Source organism: Equus quagga, chromosome 8 (genome assembly GCF_021613505.1).
Source record: "Equus quagga isolate Etosha38 chromosome 8, UCLA_HA_Equagga_1.0, whole genome shotgun sequence".
Lineage (NCBI taxonomy): Eukaryota > Metazoa > Chordata > Mammalia > Perissodactyla > Equidae > Equus > Equus quagga.
The window spans coordinates 61984472-62011943 of record NC_060274.1 but is presented as its reverse complement, the minus strand read 5'-3'; the positions used below and the strand labels follow the sequence as shown (position 1 = coordinate 62011943).

The following is a 27472-nucleotide window of genomic DNA, read 5'->3' as shown; positions in this document are numbered from 1 at the left end:
TCCAAATACACTGGTAAAGTCTCCTCATGTTATATTAATTCAGGGTTGCTATATGATCTCTGAGGCAATAAATGCATTGGAGAGGTACTTTGGAGAACTAGAGGAAGTCTGAATAACTCAGATTAAATTTGGCAAGTGCATCCATTTTAGTGTTTACTTGTTCCTTGTTTCTATTTTACTTAATTCAATACATATAATATTTTTCTTCCAATTGTGTAGCCAGTTAGGTTAGAATTTAAATACTATTTTGCAGTCAACAAAATTATTTACAATCCTTTGGGTCACTGGAATGGAGTATAGATAACCTTGCCACAGGACTATGAGGGTTAACGCAGAGCTTACTGGCCTTGCAATAGCTTTGGAATCAAGTAAACCTGGATTTGATCCCTGGCCTTACTACCTCCTGGCTGTGAAAAGGGAATTTACTCAACTTCTGTGAGCCTCAGTTTCCTCATATGCACAGTGGGAAGACCAATACCCACCTTAAAAGGTCATTATCAACATTTAAGATAATCCTGCAAAGTGCTTAGCACAGGGCCTGGTCCATAGCAGGCAGAAATCTTGAATATGCCAATCCAGCTGAATCAGCAAATTTCAGTAACTATCACCTAAGAGATGATTAAAGAAGTAAAGGGTAGGCTAAATCCGTAAATTCCTAATACATTTTCTGTGGGATGAAGAGAGATGATTCAAGTGTTATGCCCTTTTGAGAGGCATAAAATGCCTTCTTGATACATCTCTTAGTTTGGGGCTTCTTTGTTCCATTGAATTTAACCATATGATGTTGCCAATATTTGACTATTTGACCCACAAACACTGCAATTTCACACAGCCAGCCTAATAAATAAATATTCATTTATATTTATTCAAGTGAATAAAGGAAGAAAGTATGGTCTTGCTCTTCTCACATAGTTCCCATCTAAAATCAGAAGTTTAACATTGTTTAAAAATATGAGGTACAGTGAGGGTAGCACTTTGGAGCCTGACAGACCTGGGATTAAACCCTCGCTCAGCCGCTGTCTAGTGACTTTTCAAACTCCATAACCCCCCTCACTGTCTGCTTCCTGTTTGTGAAGTGGAGACAGCAATGTCTGCTTTACGTGGCTCTGCTGAAGATAAAGTGAGACAGCGGATATTAAAGCATCTTGTGTAATGCAGGATTCGTGGTGATCTCTATTGACTTCTACCCACGTTCAAGTTCCATAAAGTGATTAACACTTTGGAATGGCTTTTAAGCCTTAATTTATTATTTTTCTTTCTTGGTATTTGAGATAATAATGTGATAACTGTTATGTTTCATTAACAGAAAAGGTAACAAAATACTGTGATGAGAAAGGAGATTGGTTTAAACATCCTGAGAACAATCGAACCTGGTCCAACTATACTATGTGTAATGCTTTCACTCCTGAGAAACTGAAGGTAGGTGATCTTTCAAATTTCAGTATTGGGCAGGAATGCCATTATTTATACATGGAAATGTATTCATAACTGTAAAATATGTGCTACCAAGAAGCCAGCCTGTTTTAAAGAAGGAAATGAGATAGTGACCTGTACGTTCTAGGGACTCAATGAAGTGGCATTAGAGCAAATGGCATTTTACTTCTTGGTTGGCACTCAGTGTCGATGGGAGTTCCATGAGCATACGGAATCAGGCCACTTATGGCAAGGGGAATAGTGTCATGGGACACATGATGGGATTCCCTGTGATGCCAGATATTAGGCAGCATTTCCAAGGACTCTCTAAGATCTCTCTTCTCCTGGAACAGTTCCAAAACTCCAGATTTCTCCACAAGTCATAAGCTAACACTTACCCCCACTCCCTGCCCCGAGATGTCCAATAGTTTTACCATCAGGCCCTGAAGGAACCCTAAGAATGGGGAGTCTCATCAGCCTGTTCATACAGATATGGCTATTTAGGTGATTTTCAGTGGAAATCCATTCTGATTTGTTAGTACTTGTCTCATGCTGGCTGTTAAATATTTTTAATATCATCTTTGCTTAGAAACATTTAAGCCAATGGAAAAAAACAAGATAACTATTCTCTTCTTCAGATGCAGCAGAAATCTGAAAAGATTACCAGTTAAACAGTTGGTCAGTGTTTAGCCACACAGGATATCTCTGAGCAACCCTGGTGGCTGCAACAGAAATCTATTGTTTCCTCCAAAGATAGGCCTGTATGTTAAACAACTCGGTTGGGAGCTGAAAGCACATCAGTGCTTTTGTTTGCTGTAGAGAAACTTTAGGAGTATAGAAAATTTTCCTTTTATTAAAAACAAAACAAGGGTGGCCTAGTGGCATGGGGTTAAGTTCGAGCACTCCACTTTGGCGGCCCAGGGTTTGCAGATTCGGATTCCAAGGGCAGACCTACACACTGCTCATCAAGCCATGCTGTGGCAGCATCCCACATACAAAAAATTGAAGAAGATTGGCACAGATGTTAACTCAGGGACAATCTTCCTCACACACACACCAAAAACAACACAAAACGAAAACAAGATGAATACATAGCTTGGAGACCAGTTGACTAGAAGGACACCTTGTCAAGGGCACAGGCTGAGGGCACCGAAGCCAGTTACCTCTTCACAAATTGCTTAGTCACTCCCTAATGGAGAACTATTTACTTAATAAGGTCTGACTAAAATGACATGTTACCGAGTAAGGAATTTCCTGAATAAGTGCTGATTATGATTTTACAGAAAAAAATTATAACCCTGTTAACTGACTTGTTATAAAGAGTACAGATCCAAATAAATAATTCTCCATGCTGCCATATTTGACCTTCTCACGCACTCTGGCCACATCTGAGAAGGAAATAAAGTATGTTAAGCATAAATGCTTCCCCCTAGGCACCTAACGTAATGATTGAAATTATTTGCACAAATCTCCTGTCTATATATATGTATATAGATGGCAAAAAACTTTTTTGAAGAGTCAACCTGGAACTTATTAAAATACAAAACAAAACACTTGTCAGTCTAAAGAATGACATAAGAGTGGCAACTAAATTATGAGCTATTGGTTTAGTCTTACACATTTACACAACTCTATTGCAGAAGAACAAATATTTTTTAAACTATTCTAGAGGCAACTGAAAGAAAAGAAATTAAGTTATATGAAGTTTTATTAGAAATAAAATATGCAGAGATAAAAATAAAATACTGACAGAGGATAGGGGCATGGATATGTATCCAAATTAAAAACAGTATTTTAAATTGAAAGGGGATTCTATGTGGTAAACTATTTAAAAGGAAGAACTTTTAGAAAATGGTATTCCTGGTTTTGTCTAGTGTTGAAGTTAGAAAAAATAGCCAGAAAATGAATTTCTGGGTGAAAAGAAAGAAACTAAGTGTATGTTTTCTTGCAAAGATTCCTAAATACCTCCTAAGAAGGGATCTATAGTTATTTTGAGGTTTTTATCAGCTCTAGATATAAGCCAACCATTTCAACTTTATGCTCATTACCCGCAAGGATAAAAAGTGCTGTTAAGAGAATAGTATCGACAATGAAAATGGCAAACAATATGTAAATGCCTGGACAAATAGTGCAACAGGCACAATGCAGGAGAAGTTGATTTAGGTCACTTTGAAATTCTAAGGCCTAGAAAGGCATTATTTTTCCTGTTCAGCAACAATGCACATAACCAAACAAAGGACTCTGCATGCTTTGAGAGCCTTTTAGCATAATTAGCGCTTCAATCTCAGACACTTCACAAGGAAATCGACAAGCATCAAAATGTTCAAGGGTAATGATTTGTACATAAACACCACATTTCTCCCAGGAATTCAAAGAACTTCATAGAAATTATCCCACTTGTCTACACTACATTTGCATTCGTACCAGGACCCAATAAACTGTGGAAGGAACTTAAGACCAGAAGGCAAGAGCTTGTGCTGTCCTCATTTCAAGTCACTTGTCCTCTCTGGGCCTCTGTGTTTTTCACCCATCCAATGGTTATTACAGTTTTTTTTCTCTCCCACATAAAATATAATAAAGGGCTGCCAGCTCTGAAAACAAGTTATAAGTTTGGGGGCTGGTACACCCCCTAATAGAGAAGGAAATCATCCACTATTATGTGAGGAGTGCCAAAGGCCCACCTGCCCTTAAATGTCTCTCCTCTTGGCATCATAAACATAAAAGGTGGCATTGGAAAACATAAAAATGTGAGGATAAAATAAGTAAAGAACTTAGATTTAGCATGATTTTCTAATAGCACTTTGACCACTCGTGTATCACAGAACTTTAACTGCCTGATCATTTGTCTGCAGGTGATCAAAGATTCACACAAAAGGTGCTATTTCTTTTCAATTTAGAACACACATTTTAGTTTGTTGAAAATCAGAGAGTTAGGGGTCAATTGTCATTTTTTGCCTATTGATATTCAGCTGACCCAGCAACATTTATTGCAAAGAACTTCCTTTCCCTATTGCTTGTAGTGTCACCGTTTTTATATATCAGTGACAATACATCACCACATGCTCCTGGACTCTTTATTGCGTAGGTCTCTGTCTCTTCTTGCACCAATACCGCACTGCTTGATTACAGTAGCTTTGTTATAAATCATGATACTCCACAGAGCAGGTCTTCCTCCCATGTTCTTCTTCTTCAAGATTGTCTTGTTTATATTTTGTCCTTTGTATTTCAATATAAATTTTAGAATCAGTTTGTCAAATTTCACACATAAGGAAAGCTTGTGATTGCATTGAATGTACAGATCAGTTTGAAGAAATTTGAGATCTTTATAATATTGTGTTTTCCAAACATTGAATAGGATATATCGCTCTATTCATCTAAGTCTTCAATATCTCTCAATAATGTTTTGTAGATTTCTGTGTTGAGGTCACACACATCCTTCCTTAGATTTATCCTCAGGCATTTGATTTTCTTATGCAATTGTGAATTCCATTTTTGAAATTTCATGTTCTATTTGTTGTTCGTGTATTAAAATTTTTTATATCCAGCAATTTTGTAAAATTCACTTATTAATTTTCATAGTTTATCTATAAATTATTTTGCATTTTATACATACAGAATTATATCAGCTACAAATAATAACAGATGAATTTCTAGGTAGCCATTAATCTACTTTCTGTCTCTCTAGATTTGCCTGTTTTAGACATTTTATACTAATGGAATTGGACAATATGTGGTCCTCTGTGACTGACTTCTTTCACTTACCATAATGTTTTCAAGGTTCATCCATGTCACAGCATGTATCTGTACTTCATTCCTTTTTACGGCTGAGTAGTATTCCATTCTATAGATAAACCACATTCATCAGTTGATGGGCATTGCAGTTGTTTCTATTTTTTGGCTATATGAGTAATGCTGCTATAAACACTTGTGTGAACATATATTTTTATTTCTCTTTGGCCTTTTTTTTTCTTTTTCAGTCTTGCTAGGGATATTGAAATTAATGTCTTTTAAGAATTAAATTTTGTCTTAGTTGGTCCACTCAATTGTATGTTAAAGTTCTCTATATCATTACTACTTTCTTTCTTTTACATTCTTTGAGTTTAATTTTCTTTTTGTTTGTCTTAGTTTCTTTAGATGGAAATTTAGATCATTGAGCTTCAACCTTCTTCTTTTCTCATATATGCATTTTAGTCTTTAAATTTTCCTCTATATACAGCTTCATCCATATCCAATAAGTTTTGGTATGTCATTGTGAGTTCTTTGATCTAGTGGTCAACATTTATAAATGTATTACTTAATTCTCAACAATATGAGCATGTTTTTTTAAGTTATCATTTTATTAATGATTTCTAGAATATTGTGGTCAATGAAGATGTGGTTTAAGATTTCAATTACTTGAAACATGTTGATATTTGCTTTACTGGCTAGTGTATGTCAATTTGAATAAATATTCTTTGTGCACTTGAAAAGAATGGGTATTCTGCAGATGTTGGGTGCAGTTTTTATCATATGTGAATTAGTAAAATTTGTTAATCATGTTGTTCAAACCTCTGTAGCTTGATTTTTTTTTGTCTATATGTTCTATCAATTACTAGAGGACATCAGTTTTTGCTTTTTGCTTTATGTGGTTTGAGTTTATATTATTAGGTGCATAGAAAATTAAAATTGTTATATCTTCCTGACTTAACATCTGGACCTGTAAGATATTACAGCAGTTTTCTTATGGTCATGTTTACCTGGGTCATCTTTTCCATCCTTTTCCATCCCGTATTTCTGTAGCCCAGTATTTAACAATGTTTCTTATAAGTAGCATATAATTGCTTTAAAAATCAACTGGTCCAGCCAAATTAATTTTTAGGTAAGGACAACTGAGATCTAGAGAGGTGATATGACTGACTTATGAGGGTTACACAAAGACTTAATGATAATATGCTGAGTAAAGAACAGTTCTGATAAATTCAGTCTTACTTTCCTGCCACCACATCATGAATATTCTAATGTAACTGATAATCTTATAATATTTAATCTGTTAATCCAACTTATCATAATTCAATATAATTTAATTCTCCGAAATATTTTCTATAATTTCAGCAGATTATTTTTAAAGGAAGAAAACAGTTATTGATTTACACTGATATTTAAAAATAGAAACTATTTTCCCTCTTTTATAATCATTTATTTACCTATCTGCTTTTGTAACTGTTTTTTGTTTGGCTGTCGTTCCAGAATGCTTACGTTCTGTACTACTTGGCTATTGTGGGCCATTCTTTGTCGATTTTCACCTTAGTGATTTCGCTGGGGATTTTCATGTTTTTCAAGTAAGTACCATTATAGCATCTACATTTTATTTTCTTCTCTAAGGTACTGAAAGAAATGGCAAACTCTGCAAGAATGTGTAGGGTGAGGGTCTTCTGCAAATCACAAGAGACATGCAACTTTGGGAGTCATAAAGTAGCAAGAAAATGAAATTAATTAAATTATGCTTTTTAACCCTAACTTTAAGGAAAATAGGATCAATTCAAATAATTTTCAAAGCCAATATACCTCCTTCCCAAAGTGAGACAGTCCTACGAGTCCATCAGTGCACTGTGTTAACTTGGTGAAGGTTTCATTCTTCATGGCTAAGGTTCCATGAAGTACTGAAGAGAGGATCCTCGTCTTTCTTTACCCCTACTCTAAAACATGGAGGCCATGGCCACAAGTCCCTATGCACCCTACCTAATGATGAGCTGTATCACAAGTGGATTTGGCCAAAAGAGAAGTGGAGCTGGTGAAGCCATGATAGTGTTTACCAGAGAAGTTAAATCTCTCTTCTAGCCTTGACTCACTCAGACAGTGTCAAGGAGAATCTCTGGAAGAAGATGGCCTATTGTCAAGTGTCACTTTTTTGCCCTAGCATTGTTAACTGAAATTATCTTCTAAGACACGTGAGAAATAAAATTCCAATGAGGGTTTCTATTCTGAGGCTGTGTCTATATATGTGTTGCATTATCTATGGCAAAATGATTAAGTTGATATAGGCTTTCACAGTAATGGAGAATTTAAAACAGTGATTTTGTATTTTCAGGAATGATTTCATAATGTATGTGAGATAGTAATATATGTTAAATTGGTCCTAAAATCATGTCCTAAACTTAGTGTAATTTATTTAAATTAAAGGCAGGAGGCACTACATTACCCTTTCATGAGAATTCCAATTACTTTCTAGACTACCACAGTGTCTTCTTCCACTAAGCCTTTTTTTAATTGTGGTGGTATTATACAAATGATGAAGGAAAGCTCCTTCACAGGCCCAGACTACAAAGAATCCTCCACACTTTAGAGATGTGACATGTAATTAAATATACAGTGAATCACGTATAGAAAAATACAATCTTAATTTGATTTTTGTTAAAATATTATCATGATAATACTAAAGAAAATTAAATGGAGGGGAGACTAACCTGGAAAAACACTCTTAACACAACTGCTACTATTATTTTTTACTTGATCCTTTTTTAATGTTTCTCTACATCTTATATCATAATTATATATTATGTCTATATCTTATATAGTCAAGATTCTTATATTGACCATCTGAATAGCAATTTTTTGTTAACTGAATAGCAAATAATAATTTAAATAAACAGAGAATGAGCTCCTTCTATATATGATTTAAAAGGAGAAAGACATAAACAAAGCAACAAGACATGAGGGATTAATTACTAGAATTAGAACAGAAGAGTGTTTTCAATTATAATGATCAGAATGCAGCAGAGTGAACACATAGCATGATTAATCCTGGGATGTCTGCTCATTTTTCAAGTGCACTTGACCACAGTGAATAAATACATCATCATGGCTCTCATAAAACTTGGATTAAATAGTTTGTCACTAAAAGGCTATTCTTTAAAATTTTTTAATATGACCATAAGAAAATTGAAAGAAAAAGTCTCCAAATTTGTAATGGTGCAAATAGTAAGTGTATTTGGGACTTTAAAGATAAAAAACTGTCAAGGGGGGGTATTTCTTAGTTCTTTATTTCTCCAGTCCCTTGAATAAGTGATGAGGTAGGCAAGCCAAATCAGCAAATAAAATAAGAACAGTCTTTCAATAATCATTTCTCTATTAAGCCACTGAAGATGGGTGTTTAAAAGTGCAGTGCATGGGCAAAGTCAAATATTTCTCAACTCCGGTTAGTCCCAAAACAAAACTAATCTGGTCAAACCCTTAAGAAAGCGTAGAGGCAGATTGTCTAGGAAGCACCTGATTTTGTCCTCAATCTGTCTCTCAATCCCAGGAACCTACCAAACAGCAACTTAAATCTTGGGAGGAAAAACAAGCCCTATTGAATTATAATCTGAATATAATGATGGGAAGACATAAACTAAGATAGCTGGTTCTCCAGAGCACACACACCAAGAAACGAACAGGATGTGAAAAACACTCATGCTGAGATGATAAATATTCAGATCCAAAAGAAGTCCTATCTGATTTTTATTCTTGTTCTTTATCTTAAACCTACCCAAACTAAAAATATCAAGGGCATCTGTTTTCTTAAAATTAAAGTATGTTTCTGATTCTTCAAATTTTTTTCTTTACATTTGCATTTCAGAAATATTAAAAGTGATTGTGAAAAATAAAAGGTAATTCTGCTCTATCACTGGATTTTATCTTTTAATTAGCAACATTTTCCCAGAATTGTTTTCAAAAACTCAACATCACCCTTAAGGCCTTTACTGCACATTGCAATGGAAGGTTTTAGGATTTATACACTTAAATGGCATCATCTTTGTGAAACCTGAGCAAAAAATAATCAGCACTCCCGTACTTAATTCCACATTCCCAGGGTTGAGTTATCTTGCAAAATCCAAATAATCTATTTCATAAAACTTTCATGAAACCAAAATGAGAAGTTACACCCAGCTCCACTTCTGAAACCTAATGCTCCATTCATAATCATCCCTCTGAAATCTCACTCTACACACACAAAATGTGCCTTCTAGGGCCGATGAGAAAGAATAACCCTGCAGGTGTCCTCCTCAAACCAGCAGGCTAAGAAGACCTGCAGAGAAAGTTAAAGTTACTGAATATATGGGAGGCTGTGGAACTGCCGATACTTTGCTGCTAAAAATCCTGGAATATTACTCAGAATGCAATCATTAAGGCATGCCTCTAATCTTAATGTGATTTTATTCTGAGCACGCAGAGGAATGTAAAAGGCAGGGCTATGTAACCCTGAAACAAGTAAGAATCATGCTCCCTGTGCTATCATAAAATGAATGTAGAAATATATATAAAGTCTTTGTTATTTTAAAAGAAGAAAATTGAGCTTCTGTGTCCTCTTCAAGATAGGGGAAAAATTTCAGTGATTTAAATGATATAAAAGGCAATACTAAAGACCTTAACTGCACAAAAGTGGCAGAGTTAAAATAATGTTCAGGATGATATACAGGTTACTTCTAGTTGACTAGTTTAAGGCTGAAGACAGCCTCTTTAGGATGGTATTTGGTTTATGACCTTGGTGGGAAAAATGGTTAAGAAGAATAATATGGAGAAGGATTAAATAGAAACATCAAATTAGTTCAGCAAGATTCCTCGCTACTAGATGCCAATAGTAAATGTCAGCAAGAGTTAAGACGAAGATAGCCTTAGGGAAGGCTGGCTTGAGAAAGTCCCATAAGTGGACTTTTATTTGTGTTGTTTCCTGACCATTTTAAGCAAGTTAGCAATAAATTCACTTATCCCATCAGTTCCACTTACAATTTTATCAATTTACTTTTCTGTGGAAAAATCCCAAATAGTGGAACACCTCACTGTTTTCTCTCAAGAAAGCACAATAATAGAACATTCATTAACATCCACTTTGACTGCTTGATACCCATGTCTTCCTGATTGTTAAATATTTTTAATATTAATTACTCTTGTCTGTAAGTTTATAGAGATATATGTTGGGAGATGGGGGGGGGGGGGGGGGCAGTTCTTCCTTGCATTACATTGTCTACATTACATGACATGGGCCACATCAGCAAAAAAGGAGGGTTTCCACTGGGACCTCCAGGAGGAATACTGAGTCCTCTACTACTCACTCGGTATTCCCTATTATTCTGTCACATTGACATAGTGCATGGATAGATAACTCTTTATCTTGTACAGTATCCATCTGTACATGTTATACATCTCTGGCTGTCTTCCTATTCCTCCAGAGAAACCACTAAATCAATGGCACCCAAGATAGCTTCCTTTCTCCCAACCCACCCTTGACATGACAGCACAGCAAAGATAACTGTTGATCATATCTGGGCAGACAGTTCACTCATGGAATAGAAATGATAGGAAAGAAGCAAGAATTATGATCCAAAGGGGGTTCCTTAAAGTTGACAATTTTGTTCTAAATCCAAAGGTACAAAGTCCCTTGTCAGATTAGAAAGATGTATAATGTATTGTGTTTTGAATTTTTCTAGAAGTTTTAACGCAATCCATTCCCCATTCCCTCTCCTCTTCTCATTTCTCTTGTCCATTGTGAACAAGGTACGATACCTGGGTAAGAGAAAACTTAGAGTTACACTGGAAGATAGGACTTTGCTTGTATCAGTCGCAACAGTTATTCCAAATGCATGTTTTCCCATGCACCAGTAAATTCAGAACAACTTTTACTTGTTTTATTAGTGCTGCTTTCCTTGTTTGCTTTGAATGTGATTCTAATTACACTGTCTTATGAAGGAGTGAGTGCTGCTGTTCCTCGTCCTATGATATCAAACTGATTTATGCAATCTACAAAACTCAAGGCAAATAGTAAATGCCTTCTCATACAACTAAAAGCTCCCAAAAAGCACGCACATACATACATAGGGTACCAATACCTTGAAACAAATTTTTTAGTGTGAAAAGATTTGTACCAGGTAAACTAAAACCATGAAAATGACATTTACCTTTGGTCTTAAAATATGACATCTTGAGATTCGTGCTCAAGTAGATCATCATGTCTTCTTCACATTTGAGTGACACCTTGATTGAGCCAAGACAGAAGGAGATTATGTTGTCTTATCCTCCCACTATTGGAGAATCTATAGTACTTATGGTTCCCTGTCACTCAAAGAGGAAGCAATGTCCTGTCCATCTAAATACCTATTTTTTTCTTTATCAAGAGGAATTAAGTATAGCTGCCATCAGGTTTGTGCTCTTTCTACATACGACATTTCAGATCTGACAGGAAAATGCTGTCAGCTTCTCTCATGTTCTTTAAGCAATAAGATATTTGCACTGGGAACAATTAAACACGTAATTACGTATGTTAAGTTCAGTTAATCCTCTTTAGCATCCTATACCTCTCCTTCATAACAGTTACCATAAGAGCAAATAAACATTTATATAGTATTTCAGGTCCCTGATGGCAGAAGCTGTCTGTTTTGCTCACCCATGTATCCCCAGCATCTACCAGAAGGTCTGAATCATAGTGGGTCCACAGGAACACATGTTGGATTATTGAAAGAATTTTAATAAATTTAAAACACCTTTAACTCATTTCAAAAAGCTAAGTGGAAATGCCATCAAGTAAAAGCAATAAAATTTTTAAAACTCAATAAGCAGAAATTATATTGAAACCTTCAAGAAACAGAAACTCATATTATATATTAGTCATATACTTCATCTGGAGCCTAACAGTTTATCTAGCTTTAAACCACTATTTCCTCATTGTGTACATAATGCAGTCAGTACTGTATATAAGTTTTAGCTAGTGTTGAACAACAGGGTATATGCCCAACATTAGTTGGTTAATACCTATATTAAGAATTTGGCCAATGTACGGTATGATTCAAAGTATAAGATATGAGATCATCTAGCATTTAATGTAATTCTCTGATGTACCGGAAAACTGTTTATTGGTCATAGCTCAAAGAAAAATTGTTCTTATTTAAAGATTTTTACTTCAAAAAATTAATATTAAGCCCTACGGTGTATCAGCCACTATTCTAGGTGCATAAAACAAATTCTTTTAGCACTTCCATTCTAATGAGAAAAAGGAGAAAATAAAGGCAGTAAACATGTATGTCAAGAGGTGATAAGCGTTAAGAAGAAAAATAAAGCAGGGATACAGGGACCAGAGAGTAAGCTGGAGTTAGAGGAAGTATGTTTTATTCAGGGTGGTTCTGATTTACACAGGAGATTGAACATTAACCAGTCCTTTAGCTAAGGTACATCAGCAGATTATTGAACTCTCTCCAGTCAAAAGAAAATCAAGCCTGAGAACAGCAGTGCTGTACGATGCATTCATCCATTTTCCTTAGTCCTGGATAATGTCCACTGTCATTGGTTTTAGCCAGGCTGAATCCAATAAGGAGACCACAGATATTTGCCTTGCAGTGAGAAGGGGAGTAAATAAAATGCTGTCAAGACTATATAAGAAAAGGCAGGTCACTGGTTTAACAGTGCTAAATGCAGCAGTTGCAATACGAAAGAGTTTATGCAGTATAAATAGGTATAATGTTTCATACAAATAATTTTTTTCTTTTTAAAACCTTATATTTGCAACCTGCTTTTATAGTACTATTGTAAAACCAATTAGATTCAGTTTATTTAACACAGTTTTCTGCTGCTAAATAAAGTAGCACATGGTAGTGTGTGGGGGGGGGGGGGGAGAGAGAGAGAAAGAGAGAGAGAGAGAAAGAAAGTTCTTCTCTAAACCCCATCTTTACCATAGGCTTCCTCATGGATATAGAGTTCTGAATTCTACCCCTGCTCAACAAGTTGAGACTTTTAAAATATTTTATATTAACTACCAATGCTTGTGCTTCCTGTAAAGTTGAAAAATGCAGCTACAGTAATCAAAATATGCTCTAACAGATGTCCTCATTACTTAAAATTTGATCCTTACTACAGATAATTGACAACTCATTTTCCTTTGATTTGGAAATGTAGGAAAGCATTCTAAGTAAACCTAGGCCATTCTCATATTTCATCTTTCCCCAGAATTTCCTTTTCAAAATTCCTGGAATTCTAACTTTATTCCATGAGATTTTTTTAGGAATAGTCACTGTGATCAATCGTTGGCATCATTAACTGAATGTTTTAAGTTTTCACATTATGCTAAACACTTTTTGACTGGATCAAATATGGCAAATACAGGATTTTTATTCTTTTAGGATAATCATTCCAATTTTGGTATAGCCATCCTGCAGGCTCTCTCTATTTGCATCAAGAAGTAAAAAGGATATTTGAAGTAATGTTTATTTATGTGAACATTCACACAAATACGTATGTACAAGTTTATGAAATGGTGGAGAAAGGAATGAAAAATCCAACGAATTGTTTAGTACCCAAAGGTGGGAAATGGCTACGCCAGCAAGCAGGAGCCTTCGGATAGGACTTGTCAGATCCAGACCACAGCGTGCCTCATAATGAGATCAAATTTGAGCCTGTTTATTTCTCTACCTGTGTCTGAGCTCCACCATCAGGAGGATGTGGAAAGGAGGAAACACAGAATTGATTCCAGCTAGAGTAAGAAGATGTTTGTGGTGAAAGAGAAGGATGACAGGGGTTTAATAAAGTTTGTGTATGTGATGGGTCAGGGAATGGACTCAGTCCTCTGTCACAGGCAGCCTTGGTTCTGACTTCATGCTCTGTTATCCCATTTGCCACACAGTTTCTACCTAGTTGCATCAATGCATAGTCGACTTTTTTATCTGAAGCACACTCCAAACCCTAATGGTTTCTCTTGTAAGAGTCTTTCGCTTAATTAATTTCATGCCGTTTGCTATAATTAAAAGTGATTTTTATCACTCACTCTTTCAGTTATTGCACAAAGTCACCCAGAGGACTGAAAACTATGCATTACCGTGACTGGAAAACTGTTTTTAAAAATCAGGCAGAAAAGTAGTAATGAGTCTTAAAGATGGGACCAGCCTCACTTATTTCTATATGTTCTCTCATCTGTTGCTAAAGGAAACATTAAAAATATTGCCCCAACTTTTTTCCAGGTACTTCAACATTTTGGCGCTGGTTAACGCATTCTGTTACTTTTTCTTCCAGGAGCCTTGGCTGCCAAAGGGTAACTCTGCACAAGAACATGTTTCTGACTTATATTCTGAATTCTATGATTATCATCATCCACCTGGTTGAAGTCGTCCCCAACGGAGAGCTCGTGAGAAGGGATCCGGTAAGCACTGAGTGATTTGTTTTTAATTTTATTTTTTAGGATATACTACCTGTAAATAGTGAACAGGGTGTTATTATTTGACTTAAGCAGCTGTTTACATGTACCATCGTATTTACTTTTACAGTTGAGTTTTGCATTAAGCAAGGCCTACCATTTCCAGGTAGTTATTGGAAGTAATTATTATATGCTATAGTAAAGGGCTAGGAATAATTCAATCATAACGAAATAAGAATTATACAGCAAATCATAAGTTTTTAGTACTAATCAAAAATTTGTTAATGTCCATGGGAAGTTTACTGATATACTAGGCATACTAAGGCAATACCTCCCAGTGGCCTCAGTGTGTCACTAATGGGTTACAGATGTGCTTGATCAGATCCCGTCAGTATTCTGGCACCAGGCTGGGTTTGGGCCAGTCAGCTATGAGTAGCTACACATTTACTCTAGTAAGCCGTATAAATATTATCACGTTGTAAGTCTGCATGCCTTGAGAATTCACTCACTCTCGTCTCCCAATCCCTGCTGGTAGTTCCCGTTAACGGAGCTTGGCCAGAAACCAGAGGGTGAGGAAGCACTGATGGAGATGTACAGATCCGTTTCTCCGGGCCCAAGGCCGGAGAGTACACTTGAAAGCACAAACAGAAGCTATCTGGCCCACAATGAATGGCCAAGGGATATTTTCATTTTTGTTTTTCTGCTTAACTGTGTTATACAAGCATCTGTAGATAGCCTCATCTTTCAAAACTGGCATTTGACAGCTCTGCCAACCCAATGACAAAAATGCGTGAAATCTGCCCAGAGCATGCATCCTGCATGACAGTTGCATGGCATGGGAAAGCAGCTTAATTTGGCTTCTAATGGATCCACAGTGTTAATCATTTTGGCAGTGTGAATATACCCAGAAAGGCATTATGATCCAGCTTTTAAAACCACGGGATCTGTTCTCTGCGACACAGTCCTATCTTACCTGCAAAATGTGATTATGGGTTTATCTCGATGAGTTTTCTTTTTCAATGTCAACTGATTTTAATAAAAGTAATCTCATTTCATTTAATCCTCACAAGACCCCAGCAATGGGTGAATATTATCCCCATTATTAACTGAGTAAACTGAGGCTCAGTGAAGGCACATGTCCTCCGTACTGTGGATAGTTAGAGATGGGATTCAAACTCAGACCTGTCTCATACCAAAACTCTTCCTGTCTCCTCTACACCACATGGTGCTCTCGATTGTCTTGATTTATTTCCTGAGGAAGATGTGTTCTTAAAGAAATGGGCTCAGTCATTCCAAAGTGGTAACTGTCCATAATTCAACATGTTCACTGTATTTAATTAGGGAAGCTGATTCCCACTAAGTTTAAAATAGATATAGAAGCAACTAACTAAGCATCTTTCATCAGAGAAGACTCAAATTTTCAGCTTCCCATCTCCAATAAATGTGGAAACCCTGAGAAAGTTACTATCTGTACGGAGTGGGCCAGGAAATGGCACTTCAGTCATTAAAGAATCAACCCACTGACGTGGGAGCAGCGCTCACTCAAATTATGAAGTTTTGTAAATTCTCGAATAGACTCTCACCCATCTCTATTGTAGGGGGTCTCATACCCATATATCATACCACAGCCCATTCTCTGGCTTAGGGTGAAGGGGACATCTCATCTGTTGTGAAATTGTACTAAACCTGTTATCTTCCTGAAATAGTATAAATTCAGGATTTTTCTGAGTTTGCAATTAAGTTATAGAAGCTATTTAACCTTATCCATTAAATGAAAATAATAAAAACTTCCCTGCTTACTTCCAAGAGGTTGTCTTGGAGTCCCAAAAGAAACACAAAGCTTTTAAAATTTCCCAAGGGCCTAATACTGTAATTGCTCACAGGGTTGCTGCTAACCCTTGCCCTGGGGCCGCCTCCCTGGGTCTCTGCGCTTGGCTTTCCCAACCAATCTGTTACTCTATTCATTGCTCATAATGGTCTCACGAGTTAGCATGTTTTCGTTTCATAGGCTAATTTATGGGCAGACCTTCCTATGCATTCCTCCAGTGTCTTCACACAGGCTGCCTCCCAGGCACCAACAAGCCAGCCCAGCTCTGCCTTGCAGCTCCCCTACTGCCTAAAACTCTTTAATAAAGCCTATAAGCAGGTGTCTAGGGGCCTGGCTCAGCCACTATGCAGCTGATTTCCTGGGAGAATGTAAGCATGAGCACAGGGGAGCCAGAGAAATTAAATGGAAGTTTTCTTCTGGGTAGGGGGAAGTGGGGGTGGCTTTCTCACACACATTAGGCGTTCTCAAAGTGACCTAAGTTTGAAAAACAGGAAAGAAGCTTACCTTTATGGCATGACTAGTACCTGGTTCTCTGATCAATGTATTGTTAACCTAACAGATTTGGTGTTTTTAGCTATGCAAGAGCAAACTTCCTATCAAACATTTGAAAGCTAGAATTTCATCCAATCAATCAAGCGTTTATTGAGCACCCAAAACTCAAATTTTAGTCTTCAGGGTGAACTAAATTCGTGTGATTTGCAGAAAATATCTATTTATGACATTCCCTTCATAATCCGTAGGAATGCGCCAAGCCTCACGTGGGAACAGCTTCCTGTCTCGCAACCATACACGTGGAGTTCAGTCCTTCCTTGACCTACTTCAAAGTGTGTGTGTGTGTGTGTGTGTGTGTTTAATGGAAAACAAAGGAGCAAAAAGTCTTTGTGCCTGAATGAGAAACCTCCCTTCCTCTGAGGGTACACAAAATGAGAGTAAGCCACCAATAACAAGCCACTTACTATAGTAAACAGGAACGTCATAATGTGTGGGCACACGGTGCCCTCCTTCACATTTCCGAATGTCTGTTTCTTCCATAAGACAAAATTTGGAGACATATATCTCTCACCAAATATGTGTAAGTAGTATAAACTAAAAACAAATGACTACAATGAAAAAAATTAATTTATGTTTGTAAATTGTGAAGCATACACTTGACCCAAAAGAAAAAAAATTAGGTCATTGGTTTTTAGTACTTTCTCTCTTTGAATACAGCCACTGTTTTCCAGTGAGAGTTTGTTAAATCTCTTATCTAACCCTCCATTTACAAACAACACAGGACTACTCTCTCTAGACAAACAAAATTAGTTCAAGAAAGACCAGGAAAAAATCCTCAAGTAGACATGTCTTATATGTTATTCATCTTTGAAACTGCTTATTTACTAAGACACAGGACTTTATTAAGACACAGGACTTGACATTTGTGTTGTATCTCCCCTTGAAAATGCAAATTCTGTCATAAACGCATTCATAGAAGCCCAATTTCTTGAGTATATTTTCCTATCCAAAAGACTGTTAAAGTGAATTGCAGTTGAAACTGAAATTCAGGCAACAAGAAAGAAATGTTCCCCTTGTAATATATTTGAATATACAGAGGTTAAACAAGAAGTAGGAAAGGTTTAACTAGAAAAGTCCCGTCTTTCCTAGGAGTGAAATTCTTCACCTCTGGAGACAGACAAAATAGCATCCAAATTCTAAGACTGAAGTCATCAATATATTACTAAGTGACGATAATAAAGAAAAACCCAGAAGAGACCCCCAAAAAAGAAAAAAAGCACAAGAAATTTTTGGAAAAAGGAAGTTATTGGACATTGTCAATCTACAAATATTGATTGAAATTTTAACTAACATGAAAAACATAACCACAGTCATAAATTAAAGAAAAGCTCATCCATCCACACTTCATCTCTCTGTGATTCAGACATACGTGTCTTTTTTAAAAAAGCGGAATATATAATTTTTAAAGACACTTTCTCTCTTAAACAAACTAAAGCAGAGTTGTGGGTTATTTTTTCATTTTGACCCAATTCTCAGGGCACTGAATCAGCAGTTAAGGGGCAGAAAGCTTTTCCTTCTCAGTTCCCAAGGGAATATATTAAAAAGAGTTATTTCTTGTAAAAGGGGGCTGCATCGTCCCAAATGCTGTCACGCTACTTCTGTAAGAGTTTATTTTGTTGGGGGCAAAAGAAAACACAGTGTTCTCCCTCCTCAGTGGGGAATCCCTATGGGTTTGTGGTTTCTTTCTCATCAAAGTAGTCATTTCTTCCCTTGGACGTTGTTTGGTGAGGCAGAGCCTCCCCTGTAAAACCAACGATGAGAATCTTATTCCTTCACATTGACTTTTTTAAAAAGTTAAACTCAAAATAACTCATGGCATAAATAAGAGCTGAATAGATCCTCAGTTTATTGAGTGATGTGAAAATTGCCCATTGTCATTTGTGTCATTTGAGCATTTGATTTCCATAATATCTAAAATTTCATTTTCTTGTTCCATCTGCTTATTCGATGATCTTCATGTAGAGAGTCAGGAGGCAGAATTAAAAGCATTGTTCTTGCTGAATCTAAAGGACGCTGGCAGCATACTTGTCATTTTCCAGAAAGAAATGTCTCTGAACTTTTTATCTGGGTCTGAAAGGGACAATGCAGGGAGATTAGTTTTTACTCGGAAGCTAAGCACTTTGCAACTCAAAAGTCAAAACAATCGAGTCACATTTTCTATAGCCTCCTAGAAAGTAAAGTCAAATGAGTCCCAACTTCTGAATAGCAAAGTGAATTTCTTCTTAGTCTCATTTGTTTGCAACAACTGAGCTGCTGGACTATGTCAGAACGTCATCCTAGTCACAGGAAGATCAGCTTGGAATGGATGCTCAGAAGTGAGGCCCTAGAGACTGAGGAAACCCAGAGTGGAAACTGGACTCCTCCTGCCCAGCCCAAAGGAGGCTGGTGCAAGAGAGGGCATGTAAATGTAAGGGAGGTGACAGGGACAGCTGAGTTTTTGAAATAAGAGTTCAATGGCAGATAAAACTTGATTGGAAATTATCCATTTCAGTAGCCTATGGAAGAAATTAGATTGGGAATGAAAAGCTATGATGTATTTGAGGAATGATGCAGAGAGAATAATGCCAAGAAGTGGTCATGGAATAAAATATCCTACCCTGCTCATTTATGCTATTTCACTTTACTTATATGTCAAAACCAATAAACGGTCTTTTAACAAAGATCATAAGGTGCATAAAGGTATAGAAGATTCCTTTATTCCTTTTTAAATGTATTATTTATAATCAACAACTTTCCTATATGGATTTGAAGAATTTATTCCTAAAATGGCTATACCCATCAACCCAATCTCCAGTGTCTCTCTTCTGGCCAATCTGAGCAGTGCCTCTGTGCCGGAATCAGTGACTCACAAATGGTGTCTTGTGAAATGGTTTATATAGTGAGTCTTCCTCTCACCATTTGCAGTTGGCTTCCCCTGCTTTGAGAAGGCTGTCATGAATTCAGTGCAGAATTTCTTACAGATTTGTTTTCATTCTCAAAAAGGTTTCAGTGGCGATACGAGGAGTTTTGTCCCCTCCCATGGGGTCTGTTGGTTCATTTTCTTGGAGCAACAGTGAATTTGATATCTACTGTGCTTAGGTGGATTGTTTCAAATACTATAGCATTGTTCTTGCTGAACCACAGGATCTCAAATCCTAGCTCTTATGCTTACTTACAGATTACTCTGTCATCTTGAGCAAGTTACTTAACCTCATCGTGCCTCACTTTCCTAATGTGTAAAATGGAGATAACAATAGTACCTTCCTCACAGAGTTGTTTGTGAGGATCAAATGAACTGATACACCTAAATTTCACAAAACAGTGTCTGGCACGTAACAACGCTCAAATGTTAGCTGTTATGATTTATATTATAGTTGTTACCATTGTCATTAGGCCTTAAACACTTGTTATCTTCTAGCTTGGCACCCAGTTTCATTTCTGTGTTACACAGCATAGGAGATATGGAAACTCAGAGCATTTGTAAAATACTGTTTAAATCCAAAAGGGCCTAAGTATAAAAGCAGAATGCCCATAGCCAGAGGTTTGTAAATCACAAATACCTAAAAGGGCTGTGGTCTAAGAATATAAAACTAAATCAGTCACAGCTTGAGAATCCCCTGTGAAAAGTGATATAATATCCTCTTACACCATATAGAGAAAGACCCTTGAGGACAGCAAGCTATTTTTGTTCTCCTGCTATATTTCTAACAGGCTTTCCCTTCCATCATGTATTGAATCCTCCTTTTCTGTTTACTCTGGCTTTATTTTCTGAACGCTTCCAGAATATTTCATTTGCTGATTTCTGGATCATCTTCCAATGTCCTTATCTCAGATGGGACTTTTTTTCTCCAGTGCATTTTTTTTCCCTAAACACACTGAATCATGACTACAGTTGCACAGATTCAGACTCATTTTCTCTAAAGTTTTATCAGAAATCAGCTCAGGATTGCATGACACACTTAGATTTAATTGAGAAAGTTACATCTTTAAATTCCTCTGGAGAAAAAAGACTGCAGGACTTGCCTGCAAAGTTACTGAATGCTGACTCTCTGGCTAGAGGGTTTCTCCTTCGTTCAGCTAGCTTTAAAGATTGTACTCATTGACAGCTTTCAAGTTGATATGAGAGCCTTCATGCCCTTTGGTTTATCAACTGCTCTGGCATCTTAACAAAAAGTTCTGTAGTTCCTCTGCGTGAGGTTTTAGTATGCATGTGAATCGAAGTCAGGACGTCTCCCATTGCACTTGAGTCTACTGGAACAGGAAGCTTGTGCTCTTTGACGATTAGGATTATCAGCACTGAAAGGCCAGCAGGGAACCAAAACAGGAGTCAGGAACTGAGGACACTCCCTCTGTACCCTAAATCCATTCAAATTGTGACCCATAAACCAACAGCATCAATCACCTGGGCACTTAGAGAAATGCAGAATCTCAGGCCCTACACCAGATCTTCTGAATCAGAATCTCTACTTCTAGGACCCAAGAATCTGTGTTGTAACAGGCTCTCTCAGTGATTCTGATACATGCTAAAATTTGAGAAGCACTACTGTAGACTCTTTTATTATTTATATTTGAATTGGATATTTGGGGAGGGATTCATTATAATGGCACTACTTTCAAGATCTCATACTCTTATAAATAAGCCATGCCCATGCCTTTTAGAGTTTAACATCAAGGAGTAGATTAAAGGGCATTTCAAGCTTGTAAGATGCATGAAGGGATGAAGAAGCAAAGGTAAGCCGTGCGTCCTTTCTAGATGTCTGTGTATCAAAATCGCCCTGTCACTTCAAGAGAGGACAGCTGAGAAAACCACCAACCTAATCAAATGTCAGTCTTATTTGATCCATCCTCTCTGCTAGACAGACAAAAGTAATTTCTCTCCACAGCATTGCCCACTTCAGTTATAAGCAATTCAGGGAAGATGATGGAGATGCAACCTCCATTCCCCAAAAGTTTGCGTCCACACAAGGCAGAGTGATATACACACCACTGAGACACAGTGCTGGCTGGTGCATTGTTGAGACATCTACAGTGGCCAGCCCTCCCAGGAACATTCACAAATGAACAAAATGTCATTTCCAGAAATTGATCAGACTCTAGCCAAATCGAATAGAAGATCAGAATCCCTTTTATTTTGGTTTTTAGTTTTTATTAACTTATCTCTCTCCCACAAGAATTCTCTTCTCCACATTTTTACCAATCCTTCCTTCCTGTCTCCTAGTTCTTCTGGATGGTTTCAGTGAGGCCTGCTCTAACGGAAAACCCAGTTCTCATCTCTGACTGATCTTGGTGTTCTGTATACAAGTGACTAGAATATAGACAAAGTCCTAACCCAGGCGGTCACTCAGAGGTGACTGCATTGCTCTTATGCGCCTGACTACTTTTTCCAAAGGAAACTCCACGTTGACTCTGAAAGTATAAAATTCCTCTTCGATTCCCCCTGGGTCCACTTGTCATGTTTCCCCGGAGAAGCTGGAAGAAGCTCTTTCTAGTGTTTCTAGATCCACACAACATCCTGAGAACACCCTTGAGTGATAAAAAAAAAAAAACAACAAAAAAAACACTTCTCTAGAGTAGTGCTATTGTAGCTCCCCAAAAAATTTCTAAAGAAAAGTTGCCCTGAAAAAAGTAATCAAGAATTACCCCTATGGGAAGATAAAGAGACCTTGAATGTTTAGAAATATCATCTAGAAATAAAAATGCTTTTGAAAAAAAATTAACGCTACTATGACTGAAGCAGGGTAAATCCTAGTCTGAAAAGCAGACATATTATAGGCAGGGAAAATGTAGGGCGAAAACAATAAGGTAAAAATCTTCACTGAAACCTAGAAGCATTCAGGACTTGAGGCTCCAGGTCTAACGTGTGCTGCCTTTGAAATAAATATATCACATTCCAGAGAAACATTTTCATTTCTCCCCGTAAACTCTCCACATTTGGAAAGCAGTTCAATGGTTTAATGTGTCAGTGAAACAGATGACATTCCTAAAAGTTTGAAATAATCAAATACCTAATGAAGAAATTTATTTGAAGAATATAAATTTTGTTTGAAAATGTACAGGTTGTTCCCCTTGAAAGTAAAGGTCTGGAGAGAGAAGCAGTACAGTGGAGAGATATCATACTAGGGGTGTTGGGTATTAACATTAGCCTAGAAAAATCAAATCCTCATAGAATCAAAATTATCCTCCAGAATCTCTTAAATCATCCATTAAGTACAATATACATCCCTGTACAGAAATTCTTACACACACTAAAGTTTGAAAATACTTTGGGTCTTTTTTCTGGGCATTTTTCTCTGCTGGGAACACTAAATTTATTGCTTTAAAATAGCTTCCAGAATGATAAGGGACCATATGCAAGAGGAAGGAAATGACATTGATAATTAACATCATTAATTTTTTGCTAAATCTTTTTGGAGAATTTGTAAAAGTGATATTGTTTTAGAAGAAAATAAAAGCAATAGAAGAGATGAAAAAAAGAAGAGTCCTTGACTCTACAATATGTAAAACAATTTGCCTTTCTTCAATCACATACCAAAATATTCAGATATCTCATTGTCCCCTGACATGTCTCAAGACACAATTCACAACTTCAAATAATTAGGTAAAGGAAATCAAACTCTTCTCAACATCCCTCATCAGATGTAGTATATCCCCTTTTGTTTTGGTCCAATAACTGAGTTCAATAATGTTTATAATGAGTGAGAAGTAAGCCACACTTCCAATCATATCACAAAGAATGGGAACACATAAATTTTTTTCACATGAAACTAAAAGCTAATTATGAAAGCTCGTCTCTAATAATAATACTTTAAAACTATCCAGAAATCAAAATTCTTTCTCATGGCTGGGGCAGACTGGTCCATAAAGTAGGACTCTGATTTTCAGTTATTTGAGTGTTTTCTCTAGAATTTCTGTTTTCTGAGGAAATGCAGTTTGGGATGGTGTCATGGGGAGAAGGGACACTGAGTATATTTGATTCAGACAAAAGCTTGTTTCCTTTTAATTGAAATGATAAGGGAAGCAGCAAAAAGACATACTTTTAAACAGGTCTCATGTAAAGATAGCCATTGTAAAAAAATGTTTCGATTGCATACATAAATAGTACTTCAATGGAGAACATCCATCTTAGCGTCACATGCAATTGAATTCAGCTGATAAAGGCCTTGCGTCTCTCCTTTATGAGAAAAACAGTGATTATGGATTTTACATGTAATAAATTCAAGGGCCTTGAAATGTTCTGAATGATTTGCATGCAGTGTAAATAATTGAAAAACGTAAACCCTTGTTACAGAGTGAAAAGCAGATGTATTATCAAAATTAAACTACCAAGTTTGTAGACAATTATATTTTTAAATATTTTATTTGAACTTTATCTCAAAATGGGAATGTATTAAGATAAACCACAAATCATGAAGACAGGAAGTATTTTCAGAAAGAAGAATTCATATGCCCAATTTGAAGATTACTGTGCAAAGAGAAACAACTTTCTACCAGGGCTACCGGGTATCAATGACAGGATATAGCCAGCCTTAGGGATGCTGTCTTCTAAAGACACCCTTGCTGGAAACTTAGAACTTGACATCACTTAAGATGCATGCCGCCCCCCACCCTGGGATGCTGCCCAGGGTTGTAAGTTTTCTTTGATGACAGTAGTCTGATGCCTTCAGACATTTACAAGAATAAGATGGTTAGGAAAACATTACTCTGGAATTTGTCAAATCTTGTTAAGCAGCTCTTGCTTGGGCACTTGATAAAATGATCATCAAATTAGGATTTAAAATACTTTCAGTGAACAATATTATAAACGTTATCCAAAGTCATATTCATTTAGATATAATAGGCATCTACTCTCACCTTCTGTATAAATGTTATTGGGTTTAAGTCCTGAGGGTAGAGATGAGAGAAACAGCAGAGACAGAAAGATGAATCAGGCAGACACATGTAACAGCAATTACATGTTCACTCAATATGTATTCTAAATGTCCATTAAGTAAAATTTACTAAAAAATTAACCTGGTAAACTTAACCAATAAGGACCACAAATCTTTTTTTCCTATAGTAATCATATGTGCTTTAATAACTTCAAGATATGAGCTAGAAAAATCCATCTTTTTTTGAGTCAGAAATGGGACTTTATTCACAAAGAAAACATTTGACAAGATCTGGCATCCATTCATGGTAAAAACTCTGAATAAAATGGATATAGAAGGAAAGTACCTCAACATAATAAAGGCCATACATGAAAAACTCACAGCTAACATCATACTCAATGGTGAAAAACTGAAGGCCATCCCTCTAAGAAAAGAAACAAGACAAGGATGCCCACTTTCACCACTATTATTTAACATAGTATTGGAAGTCCTAGCTGGAGGAAATAGGCAAGAAAAAGAAATAAAAGGGATCCAATTTGGAAAGGAAGAAGTGAAACTCACTATTTGCAGATGAGATGATTTTATATATAAAATACCCTAAATAATCCACTAAAAAACTATTAGAAGTAATAAATGAACACAGTAAAGTTGCAGGGCCCAAATCTTTATTATTCACGGTCTTTTAAAATGTCTTTTCTTTCGCGTAAAATATCTAGAAATTGACTTATCGATTCTTCTTGCCTCGCTCAAGTAAATATAATTTGCACCCTTCCTTCTGTGCTAAAATGAACTGATGAGAAAATATTTTTAGAAGCTTCAGGGAAGTGTAATCATGCATAATCACTAGAGATCACTCTGAACCTACAGCGAAGTTTATTTCTGCTTTAAAACAAGACTTAGCAGAAATAAACTTGGCAGCTTTGATTCAGTACAAAGTATTATGGAGTTAGTACTATTTAGACCATTTCAAACTAATTTTTCAGTATTTTAAATTATTTATTTATATATTGGTAGAGTGGAGGACGTGGTTTTGTTTGCCGTAAGTTTCCAAACATACTTATGATAGCCCCTAGTAACTGAACAGCAAGGAAATATACTCCTTGCATGCTTTTCATTTCTTTCAATATTGTTGATGCAAATTTAGGAAGTAAGTTTATAGTCAGCTACCTTTTTTACTATAAATTAGTCTGTATTGTAACCCCCAAATGATGTAAAAATTGGAGGAAGAGCAGAATGCTTGACGGTGCTCATTAATGTGTTCGACTTTGGCAGAATCTACTATTTCATTCCTTGTTAATTTTCACACAAATGGAATGGATTGTTTACTGTCAACAACACAAACCCCATTAGTTTGATTCATTTATTTTCTATGATTTAGTTGCCAGGCTTTGCTGTGTCTCTGAGAAAAGAATTTAAGTCTTAAAGTTGGTTACAGAAATTACCCTTTTTAGAAGTCATTGTGCATGGTCGCACTTATTTGTTTCCATATGTACCTCCCCACCAGAAGGTGACTTCCTTGATTGCAAGCACTGAAGTTTATCTTTGCATCCCTGGGACCTAGACCAGGATTGAACACAAAAACACAAGCATAGTTTCTGCGTGAAACTTAGCTACCATTTTGAAAAACCAAAAGATCTTAAATAATAAAATACGCATTTTGATCAAACTCTAGCAGAATAAGTCCTTTAAGAAATATGTGGTTGTTATTTTGAATTCTCCTTTGCCAAATTTGTTTTAAAGCAAAGCAAAACCAAAACATCTCATAATTTTTTCCTTAGTATGCTATTGTCTCTAACCATATAGAGTCAATATAAGAAGCCAAACCTATCCACCTGATTTTCCATTTTACCAATGAGAGAGAGAAATCGCAAGCATTTTTTGTGAAAGATAAGAGTCTTTGATCACCTATAAAACGTATCATGAGCATGAAGTGTGCACTGAGAATGAAGCGTGCACTGGTTTAACACTGGCCAAAGTTTTCCAGTAGACACGGCTTACCTTCAGCATTACTTCCCTGGGCCCTCTTTTTGTGAACCTCTCAAGACTGTAAGTTTCTTGGGAATAAGGACTGTGTTTGACTGCTTTAAATTTTCTAGCCTAGTGCCTGCATCCAGTGCAAGATCAATAAGTATTTGTTAAAGCACATTCTAAATCTGCGTTTTCTATGATCCTCCATCCCCTTCCCTATACCTTCTTTCATTCTTCTATTCTAAGTTTTCTCTGAATGAATGATAGGGTTAAATGTGTAAACCCTTCCAGAGGTATTGGCATTTCAGTAAGGAAAATGGCCATAAGCTAAAGAAATGAAATTATATGGCACTTCAGGCATTGGGAAGATAGAATGAATTCTCAGGGACAAGAGGGTATTCCCCAGCTCCCTTTTACACCCCCCACAACAAAAAAATTATCCAATGCAAAATATCAATAGTGACGAGATGAGAAGCCCTATTCCAAAGGTGATTAGGAAATAATTTAGGATATTGTTATGCAGTTTAAGTTATAATTATTTCTATACAGACAACAATATGTAGTTAATCTGATTCCCCTAGAGGTGTGGCTCCTACATCTGCATTGAGCACTGAGCAACAATGCCATCCTAATCTCTAGGAGCCAAACACTCAGACCCCAACATAGAAGCCAAGCCTCCCATATGAAAACAAAATGGCTCACATCAGTTATGTTCAGCATAGCTCCTGGCTCATT

The 27472-nt window shown here is 36.5% G+C and overlaps 1 protein-coding gene across 2 annotated transcripts in view; it reads left to right on the top strand.

The window, feature by feature from the left end:
- CALCR (calcitonin receptor) overlaps nucleotides 1-27472 on the top strand; it is a 144523-nt gene that overhangs the window by 93260 nt on the left and 23791 nt on the right. For both annotated transcript variants that reach the window (XM_046668892.1, XM_046668893.1), the window contains exons 6-8: nucleotides 1307-1419; nucleotides 6640-6731; nucleotides 14422-14548. In XM_046668892.1, coding sequence (XP_046524848.1) covers nucleotides 1307-1419; nucleotides 6640-6731; nucleotides 14422-14548 — 332 coding nt within the window. The remainder of the gene's footprint in view (nucleotides 1-1306; nucleotides 1420-6639; nucleotides 6732-14421; nucleotides 14549-27472) is intronic.